Source organism: Zeugodacus cucurbitae, chromosome 2, assembly GCF_028554725.1.
Source record: "Zeugodacus cucurbitae isolate PBARC_wt_2022May chromosome 2, idZeuCucr1.2, whole genome shotgun sequence".
NCBI lineage: Eukaryota > Metazoa > Arthropoda > Insecta > Diptera > Tephritidae > Zeugodacus > Zeugodacus cucurbitae.
The window spans coordinates 8,386,334-8,397,306 of NC_071667.1; the positions used below are offsets into that span (position 1 = coordinate 8,386,334).

The 10,973-nt window shown below is 39.4% G+C and overlaps 1 protein-coding gene across 3 annotated transcripts; it reads left to right on the plus strand.

The window, feature by feature from the left end:
- The first annotated feature begins 91 nt into the window (after positions 1-91).
- On the plus strand, positions 92-10,973 carry LOC105210128 (uncharacterized). 3 transcript variants are annotated; one of them, XM_011180900.3, is made up of 5 exons: positions 92-1,082; positions 4,562-5,440; positions 5,497-6,739; positions 6,799-7,471; positions 7,530-10,973. In XM_011180900.3, the coding sequence occupies exons 2-5, from the start codon at positions 4,573-4,575 to the stop codon at positions 8,838-8,840; spliced, it is 4,095 nt and encodes a 1,364-aa protein (XP_011179202.1). In that variant the 5' UTR covers positions 92-1,082; positions 4,562-4,572; the 3' UTR covers positions 8,841-10,973. The 3 variants fall into 3 exon arrangements, with proteins under 3 accessions (XP_011179202.1, XP_054081852.1, XP_054081853.1); XM_054225877.1 differs by lacking the exon at positions 92-1,082 and adding an exon at positions 1,113-1,760; XM_054225878.1 differs by lacking the exon at positions 92-1,082 and adding an exon at positions 3,944-4,139.

Below are 10,973 nucleotides of genomic sequence, written 5' to 3' on the forward strand. Positions count from 1 at the left end.
AATTGATAGAATATGAGTCACCTTACATTTCGCTTTTCGTATCTGGCAACACTACACTTCAAAGCTTTTCCAGCTCAGATTTTTCACTCCAAGCTGAATTGTCACATTCCAGGGCAGCTAACTTAACGCCGATCTCGGAAAATTTCCTAAATTTGCTCGGCCGGCCGTACAAATTTTCTCATATTTACAGCATTCAACCATAAAATCTCAGTGTTTTTATTCTAGATTTGTGTTAAAGAATCGTTTAAGTATAGGAAAAATAAAAAATGTATAAAGCGCAATCCGAATATACGCTGTAAATGGCTGAACAATTGTTTGCTGAAATGCTGTAAAGATTATTCGCGACGTCTGGAGTAGTGTCCATTGCAATAAATATGTGCGGCGTGAAGAAACAGTAAAGGTGTTCGATAAAACGACATACGGGGAAATCAAGAAAAAAGCAGAGAAAGCGAGTAGGCGAATATTGTTACGAGTATTGAAAACTATAAGTTGGATGAACGGAAAATCGTTATTGCAGTTAGCTCTTGATAACTTGCACAAAACTTTGCTGAAAACAAAGTGAAAATCAGAAAATTATCAATATCTATAAATTTCAATTAATAAGTTGTACACACGCACTAGTATGCAACCTTCGGGTGGAACTGGTAAAATCATCACATGATTATTGATGGTCCAAAATTAAACCGAACATTTAGAATAGTGCAATTTACACGCCTATGTGAAAAACACCAATCGTAGTAAATGTGTGTGCGTGGACAAATAATCGAATCCGAAGCAGTAGTGAAAAAATCGATTTGATACAACAAAAAACTACACATTTGGATATGCAATAAGTAATTGTATGCAAATTTTAATAACGAATAAATAAAATCGAATTGATCAGGATTTGCATCATAATAAGCAGATGCAGAAATAACGTTAACAATTGGTTGGTTCGTGTAAAAGTCCTATAGCCGAAAGAACTGGTCCAAATCTACCATCAATTGGCGACCCAATGCGCTAATAAAGAAACAGATCCGCCAGCTGTAACTGGACATCTGACGACTACAGTAACAGTAGCAAATGCATTTCCAACAGGCTATGTAAGTAATACAGCAATACGTTTTAAGGAACTGTGTTATTGCCTGGGGGAAAAAGTTTTACTCCAAATTGTATGCAATTGGACGCACGGTAGATAACCAACTAATAGTCTATACATACAATGTAAATAGAAAATTAGCAAAATCTAACAATATCAAAGACAACAGTGAACCTAATTTATGAAGCCAGCAGAACGTGAGCATATGTAGCAGCGATAGTAGCAGTGCTACTGACAGCGAATGTCGCTACTGCATTACCTAACTGTTTCGAAAGCTTACGTATAATTTATACACTGCCTGTTATTCCTCCAGCCTACATCATATTTACGCTCTTACAAATTTTTAATATTTTCATCTGCTCGTACAGGCATATATAATTGTTTTGCATTTGTATTAATATACGTTCATGGCGTTTTCTGACACATAATGTGACCTTCGATCCAGCAACAAATCAATAGTAAATTTGTTTTTGTTCAAAATGTGTCTATAAACCGCTATTGTGTTCTTGAGAATACCCGGTTAAAGTGTGTTTGTGTGGGTGCTGTCAGTGTCTCTGCTTCTGCACTTGTTCCCAGTAAGTGCACCCTCACCTTTTACACATCAGCCATTTGCACCCTATTTGTGGGTTCATGTCAAGCCTGCGCATGCAATATTAAACTATATACAAGTAGTGAAATTGAGGTAAAAAGATAAACATATTTAACTAGTAGTAGTAGTTGGTAGTTTAATGTTGATGAGTATTCAGTGCCTTGCCTTTGGCCTTACTTCGCCGGTGGTCTCTCATTGCGCAAATCAGTCGTACTTTCGACAAAAATATAAATACATATACTTATGTATATGTGTATGTACATAAGTATGCTTATGTGCAATTGATGTATGTATGTTAGTGCTTATGTATTATGTTTATTGTTTTGGTTTGCATTTTTATTTAATTGTGAGCATCACTAAATAGTTTGTCAAGTTGGAAATGGAAAACGATAAATAATTGTATATAAAAAGAAGAAACCATATGAAATTACCGATATGAATTCCATAAGTTTAAAACTATATTTAAAAGGTGTTGGTTACACTTTGAACTAAGGTATGGTAAACATCTCATCCGGCAATGTGGCTTTGTTTAACGAGATCAAACAATTTATGTGATTTTGCTGATGCTCATTTTATCAAATTATTTTTCGAAAACCTTGTTAAGGAGATAAAGTGCTTAAAAATATTTGATATCTTTATCAACGAAAAGTTTTCCTTATTTTTTGAGAAATTCAAATCACCATGTTTCCGTGATAAAGTTGTTAGTGTGAAGTGACAACAATTTTATGGCAAGAACACAAACAAACTTAGAAAAGCCGATTATGTTTTAAAACTTTTAGATTAGAACTAACTGTTTTAGCTGTATATCTTATTACCGACTATTAAATGGCCAGAAAACTAAATGTATACTGTTCCATATTTGATTCAAGGTATCCTGACATTGTAAGTTTTCGTCTTATCGCTTAATTAATCATGCCGATCATCAGCGAAAGCCCACTTTTTATCTACTATGATAGATTAATCCCTCTGAAATTTCAATTTAAAAAAATATTAATTCAAAATGGGTTTTCAAATGCTCGTATGTTTGTTTGTCAGCATATAGATAATTTGGCATTCACTATTTATTGTTATTGTTTATACTCATCAATTAATGATTCATTGCCTTGTTCTCTATGTAGCTTTCTCAGCTACCACCTCCAGCCTACAAAGTTATTTATAGCTCATTTAAGTGTTTGACAAGGTTGAATCATACATTAATAAAAATTGAAAGCATGCAAGATAGTAAAAAGAAACGCAAAAGTGAACTACACAGAATAATAAGAATGATAAAAGTCTTGTAGTGATTTCTTTATCACGCATTACCGGTGCTATTTATATGTATTTATATATAGTCTGAATACCAAAGCATTTGATTGTTGTATATAAAGAATGTTGTATATATATCAATGCTTAAACCCTACAGTAATGTAACGCTAAAAAAAATATTTATTTTACTGCAAGAGGCAAGTAACCCTTCCACACAGTTTTACACTAATTTCACTTTCCAAAGATAAGTTAATACAAGAAATTGAAGTATTATGCATCCTTCATTGTAAACGTTTAATAAACAACTTACACTTTCGTTACTGCGTAAAATAATAATGAAAAAATACGATTACGTAGTTCAACATAACCACAAAAAATTATCACTGAATACTTAGTTCTTTTATAATTATTATTTTACAATTATTTGTTTTATGAAAGATCTATAATTATAGAAAGCGTTGACTTGAAAGACCCTTCAAATGTCAAGAGTGATACTAAAATTATTTTTGTTACCCCAAAAGAGTTGGTTAACATTATACTCACTATCACTTCGATATTGGCAAAAATTAATAAACAAATATATTATTAACGGAAATTTTAAATATTAAAATAATTTTTTTACGCCACTGTAGGAGGTAACATTTTCAGTATTCCATTAAGTATATAGACCACTTGTTATGTGCTAATATTTTCTCCATCATATCTACATTATGTTTGAGCTTTCCTACTTTGAGAATGTCCCATACATGCTTCCATTAAATAATCATTGATTACTTAATACATTTTGTAGGCACTTTGTGCGCATATGATGTGCATGTGTTTGTGTATGGCGCATATCACAAAAAGGTGTTAAGTGTTTATTTATTTAACGTCGGCTTCTTCGGCAAAAAAAAAACTTAATAAATGAAATAAAATCAAAATGAAATTCAACTGATAAGCGCTGCTAGTGTCAAAATCCGCTCACATGCTCTCCCTCCCACTTAGACTGGTAATGGTAACATTTGAAGAAACTCAGTTAAAGTTTGGCTAGAGGACAAGACACTATCGAAGATAGGCAAGCGATAGTGGCACGCGCATTTCTCGGTTTTATAATTTTCACACATTTCTTGCCAACGGCCTTCAACAGAAAATCACCTGTTTCGCCAAAGCAAAAGCGAATTTGGTTATTATTTGATTTTTTGGCGATTGTGAGCAATGAATTGCTCCGAAAATGAAATACAAAATGCGGTTTGTTGAATATTTTTTAGAAATTTAGGCTGAAAATATGTAAGAAAACATTGAATTAGAGAAATATGATGAAATAAGGTGAAAAAAGTGTAGATAAACTTTTATTAAATAACACGTTGCAAATTATTTAAATATTATATAAAAATACAATAAAATAGAAAGTGAATTTACAAGGGTTTGAGCAAAGAGGTTCAGTATAAAATGAAAAAAAAAACTAATTAATATAAGAAATTTGAAAAAGTGTTACATATAATTATTACAATTATTGTAATTAAGTTTAAATTAAGTATAAAACATTCACCAAATAGTTGTAGAGCCTTTTGTTGTGGTATCCATATCCCTAAAATATTTCATTTCAAAATTATGCATATTAATTTAAATTTTAACGAAAATACATTCCAAAATTTTCTTTCTGCTTACAGGTGTTCAAAAAATGCCCAGAAATGCTGCAAAAAAATTAATTAACGACGAGGTGTGTCTTCCAATACAAACAGCTAAAATCATAACAGAAACAATAATTCTTCTGAGCCCAGAGAGCGATATACAGCAAACTAAAACACCAACAGAAAACACTATAACACAACAACAACAGCAACAACAACAAACACAGGAACAGTTAAGCGAACAAATAGAATCAGAACAAAAACAACAAGAAGAACTACCACAACTACAACAAGAGGAAGTTAAGAACCGACGACAACGTAAAAAACGACGAGGCCGACAGCGATCTAAGAAACGTATAAGTAGTAAGACTAGCGCTGGTTCAGATAGTGCGAAACCAACAATAGAAACAAGTGAAGAAGCTGTTCACAAAAAGCCCGCAAATACCCGAAAGTACGCGTCTAGAAAACGCTATTCCCCACCATATTTCCCAACACTTTATCCGCTTGTTATCGAAACTAGCGCGCCAGCGGAGTTACAGAGCGTTAGCGGTAGCAGTAAAGCGGGTAACGCAGCAGCAAGTGGCCCGAACGCGGCTGTAGCGAGCAGCGTTGTCGGTGCATCGCAGACACCACGCCCACCAGTTGGCGCCGGTGGTCGACGTCCACTGCGCAGACGCCGAAGCGTCACCAATTTTACTAAACGCAAGAATAGAGCTAAAGCTAAAGCAGCGGCGGCGGCGGCTGCGACCGCAACATCCTCTGCGGCAAAAGTTCACGTTAAGAGCAAGGAAACTGTTGAGCGCCTAGCGACCTTACGCAATCGCAAGAAATTAGAGGAGCGCGTCAAAGAGAAGAAAAAGCTTAGCGCTGCGGGAAGAGGAAGAGGAGGTAGTGACCTGCGAGTAAGCAGACACACAGGTGAGATTGCAATAATTTAAAGCAAGTGATATTGTAAAAAACTCAATTTGTTGCAGCTTGGTTCCATTTGGATGAGGCGTTGCTGAACAAAATCGAACCGCTCGAGGCTGAGGTGAAAAAGGGTGGTAACAAACGCAAACGCGACAGCAGTATTGCAGCAGCGCGCAAGCGTCACACTAACACACAGAAACTAACGCCGCCACCGGCGTTACATTTAGCGGCAACGAGCTTTGATTTTGCAGCGCTCCATTGCATTGGCGTGCTCCCAGCGGCTGAGATTATCGCTACGCCAAACCTTGTAGCACCGGCCGCACCATCACCCGCTACTGTATCCGCAGAGTTAACTGGCAGAAAAACGCCAACGGCTACAACAGGTGACGTAGTATCAATTGCAACAACACCAACTACAACCACAACTACAACTTCCATAACACCGGTAAGTAGCGGCAGCGTTAAAAAGCGCGCACGCGGCAATATGTCACTTTACGAGCGCCGCTTTCAGACTGCCGAAACAGAGACGCGCACTGGCGCGGGCGTAGTTACGAACGGTTATCTTAGTTCGACGCGCACCTCTTCCGCGTCGTCGAACGCCGTACATTCGGACGCGGACAATACACAGGACATTACACAACAATACTATATGCCACCGGCATCAGCTTCCAACAGTGGGCTTGCCGGCAGCGCCAGCAACAGCGGCAGCGCTGTCGTTGTCACAAACCAATTAGGCAATGGCAACACACTGAATCATGCGCCATCCATGGCAACGCTGTGCAACATTGGCAATACGTGCTACCTAAATTCGGTGGTGTACACTTTACGTTTCGCGCCACAATTTTTACACAATCTCCACCATCTCATAGTGGACTTGTCAAGTATACAGCAGTGTATTGCGCGTCAGCGCGCTGCAAAGTCCTCGTCATTGGGGCGCGGCATTAGCGCGGTGCAATTGGAAAATACACGCAGTTTCAGCAGTAAAGATCTGGCAGCGCTCGAGCAGAATGCGCTCATGAGTACGAGCGTCTGCGGCGGCGGTATCGGTCAGAAGAGCAGTCACCAAATGTTGACGGAACGCTTGCATGAGCTCTATCAGTGCTTGCACCGCAATGAGGTGGCCGAGTCGACGGAGCCCTTTCATGCCGACACACTGCTACACGCGGTACAGGATGTGAATGCGATTTTTGAGGGTAACCAGCAACAGGACGCGCACGAGTTTCTTATGTGTTTGCTGAATAGCATACGCGAGACCTGTCAGCTGCTGATCAAAGCTATCGGCGAGTATCCCGATCTAATAATGAATGGGTGAGTGTGAGACTCGATTTTCACTAAGCAAATAAAAAATAAAATTTTATAATTCGCAGTTACATACGCAATCCCGACGAATTAGACGGTTATACTAGTGAACGCGACACTCACAGTGGCAACACCAGTAGCAGTAATGCGCTCGGTGGTGGTGTTTCCGCTACTACCAGCGCCACCAATTCTACGCTTTCTAGTCTCAGCGCAAGCAATATAACAAAAGCGTCGTTTTTCTCGCGCAAGTCCAAACGAAAAGACGAATCGAAAAACTCCAAAAACACACGTCTGCAATCACCGCTCAAGGATGGGCAAAGCGGCGCGGGACTGCAGGCAACTGCGAACAGTCTCTTCTACTTGAATTCAGTGGATCTCAGCGGCGCCGCGGCGACGACGACCAACGCGCCAGTCACAGCGAACGCCAATTCGACGGCTAGCAGCCCCAGCGCTCTAGTGAAGGGTGTGGCGATCAACACCACGGGCACGGAATCGAGCAGTGAACTCTCATCACCGGTCAGCTCGTTGAAAGATAAAGAGCGTTTGGCTGAGAAGATACGTGAATTGGGTTTGGACTTCTTCAGCGAGGACTTTGAAGGCGTTACCGTGTCTACTACGAAGTGCTTAAGCTGTGAAACGGTGACGGAGCAGAAGGAGAGCATGATTGATATTGCCGTGCCGGTGCCCATTTCCGGCTACGATTTAACCGACTACACTGACAAACCCAGCGCGTTTATACAGGTGCGTGCACGCTTCTCTCTACATTGAAATCGTTTACTAATATATTGTTTTTACACAGAATTCTTGCGTGACCCGTGAGTTTTTCCGCGGCGAAAATAAATATCGCTGTGAACAGTGCACCGGCTACACCGAAGCCATACGCTCCATTTCGTATGAAGTGCTGCCGCGTCTATTAGTCATACAATTGAGTCGCTTCTCCGGCGGCATGGAGAAGATAAACAGTTACATACCCACTTCCTTCACATTGCAATGCTTTTGTGCGAAATGCTGCAAACTAAGCGATGCCAACAAGCTGCACATTTACAAATTGTACAGCGTGATAACGCATGTGGGCGCCACCATGTCCGTGGGTCATTATATTGCCTACACGTGCTCACTTGACTGGGCCAACGAGTACGTGAACTGCCCGAAGGACAGACGCAATGTCAACGCTAGCAATAGCTCACAACAAATGGGTGGCGCACAGGCGAACGGTTTATCCAACAATAGCCTCTACCCGCTGGGTGGCGCTGGCGGTTCGGCGGCATCAGGTGGCGGCTCAACGCCCAACGAACGCAGCAGTCCCGGTATACAAGCCGCCTCGGCGGCCAGCGCGGCGGCTTCGGTGCTCGCCTCGTCGGGTTCCAGTCTGATGAAGAAGATGAAGTTCGGTCGCAGCAAAGCGTCGAGCAGCGGCGATATGAGTAAGAACATGAAAAATTTGAATGGCATAACAAGTAAAACGATTACGAATGGCATTGGCAAGCTGAGTATGAACACGACATGTCATAGTTTGACGTGTTGCGCGACGCGCATTTGTAGCGTGCAGCAGCAACAACAATTGCAACAACAGCAGCAACAGTTGAGCGCCAGCAACAATGAGTTGAGCGAGGAAACACTGCAAAACGGCTCGAATCACGCGTCTTCCACGATGAGCATCAGTGGCAGCAGCAACACCGGCATCGGCGGCAATGGCAGCGGCAGCGCCACCGGTAGTGCCGGCAGCAGCACAACCAGCGGCTACAATAGCTATCCAGCCGGTTACGGTAGCACTGGACGCGGCGGCACAAAAGCCAGCGCACTCGGTGGCTATGCATCCAGTTGTGGCAGTCTGTCAGCGGCGGGCAGCAGCAATGGCGAACCCATGTGGTACATGTGCGACGATGATAAAATCAAAGCGATGACACAACGTGAATTTGAGGAATTACTGTCGCCAGCGCGCAAAATCACGGTGACACCGTACCTGCTGTTCTATGCGCGCTTCGATTTGCAGACATCGACACCGTCTAGCGCTAAATCCACCACGAATGCGACGCAGCAATCGGCCTGGTCCAGTGAGAATTTGACACAGCATCCAGGCGCCACGGCCGCAGCACTGCATAAAATGTGAGTAACGCTGTGTGAGTCGGCCCAACAGCAAATGCAGTTACAGCAGCTGGACCAGCTAATGGATGCGGTGGCATTGGCGGCGCATATGCGCAAATCCAGACAGCATAGTTGTACGCGACGGCGTTGCAATTGTGAACAGGTAATTTAATTGGCGGCTGCGATGGCGCGGGAAAATGACAAACGCGCAGCGGTGAAACGTTATGAGGTGAAGCGTAGGAGGCGTCGTGTGCCAGCAAGCACAAGTGAGCGAACGGCGAACGTTTGTTGTTGTGTTGGTTGTGAACGAAAAGATTGCGCAACGGCCGCGCCATCGTTGGCGAGTACACATCAGCGTATGCTCTTCACGCCAGCATCTTTTCCCATTGTGATTGTGCTAATTTTAATTGTAATTATCATAACTATTATGCTTATTTGTATACCGTATTATTATTATCGGCGTTATTTTAGTAAAATCCCATACTAACACATACACACTTATATATACACATACACATACACATAAGCGCTAAATATGCTAATTAAATAATATTTTCGCATTTCACCATTTCACTCAGCAATTAAATATTATTATTGTACGTGGTATACTAATGATAAGTGATATATTTTTTTGTTATAACAATATTCTTTAATTACGTACTCTACTGTCATAGGTAAATAGCAAAGCGATTGGATTTCATTTCACATTTTGTTTGCAGCGTTTACCTTTACGTTTAAGTTGCTCTAATTTAAGCAAGTATGCAGCGTCCAGCCGGCGCTAAGCGCAGTTATTTAAATATTATGCATTTAAATAATTTTCAGTTTAATTTTTAACTCGTCCATTCATTTGCATGTAACATATAGGCGCATTAAATATATTCATTTTATTTGATTACTTAAAAAAAAATCGACTAGTCAGGCTTATTGAACACCGCGTAACACTGCGTACAACTGCGACTTGTCAATTGTTTTAATTATTGCTATAATTGCATACAAATAGGGGCTGTACAGCTTTTGACAAATCGCTATTGTTGGTTGGCTTATGTTGTTGTTATTGTTGTGACAGCATAAAACAGTTAATTTTATGCGCGTGCTACCGAAGTGACAATCCCTAGTCGTATAAAAACCGAGAGTCTATTGCGCTTATGTTTGGCCGACAGGTGTGATTACGAAGTTTTTGGTAATTCTTTTCATGCCGTTAAATTGCATACGGTCGGTTTATTTGGTAATATTTTCAAAGCCCTTATTTACATACTCACATTTTACTTTAATTTTTGTAATCATTATTATTATTTTTTTGTTGGAATTAAGCTAAGTTTTGACGCCTTTAAGTGAATATTTAGTTAATTGTTTCCTTATCAACACGCTATCATGATGTTATTAAACCAGTATTTCAAAACGTATTCAATTTTTTAAACTGATTTTGCAGTTCTAAAACAGATTTTTAGTTTTAGTGCTTTGCACACTTCGAAAGCTTTGCTACTTCATTCTTTGCATGGTCTTTTGCTGCTGTCGTTGTCTAAAAATGTTAAAATTACACAATTAAATTATCTAAAGTATTTCCATATGAAAATATAAACTTTATTTTATTTCAAAAAAAAAAAAATTGTTTTGTTAGAATAAATGAAACAGAAAAAAAACAAATTGACTGATTCCTCCCATTTATACATATTCTTATACAAACCTAAAGGCAATGCAAGAAATTAAAATAAAAAAATCTAACTAATCTAAATACAATTGGCAAGCATTAACAATGAAAAGATTCTATGTTTACAATAATAAAAAACAAAAAAAAACTACTTAAAAAGCCTTAGGCTTGTTCGTATTCTACAACTAATTGATAAGTTATGTTATAGAAAACTGTTAAGAAATAAGTGACATAAAAAAACAACAACAAAGAAAAATATTTTAAAATGTTACATTTTAAACAAATTACAAGAATAAAGAAACAGCATTATTTAATGAACGAGACGCTTGAAAGTTATAAAGGTCTATTGTTGAACGTAAAACGAGATAAAGTTAAACAAAAAAAAAAAAATGCTATACACATAAATGCTAGTTTTACTTGTTTCTGCTTTCTTATTTTACAAAGAAATAGATTTACATTTGACTTTATTTAATAAAAACTAATAAATGCTAACTGTGAAGTCACAATAAA

Coding starts and splice junctions, on each gene's coding strand:
- LOC105210128 (XM_011180900.3), top strand. CDS start 4,573: ATGCCCAGAAATGCTGCAAAAAAATTAATTAACGACGAGGTGTGTCTT. Junction 5,441..5,496: donor GCGAGTAAGCAGACACACAG/GTGAGATTGCAA, acceptor AATTTGTTGCAG/CTTGGTTCCATTTGGATGAG. Junction 6,740..6,798: donor CCCGATCTAATAATGAATGG/GTGAGTGTGAGA, acceptor TATAATTCGCAG/TTACATACGCAATCCCGACG.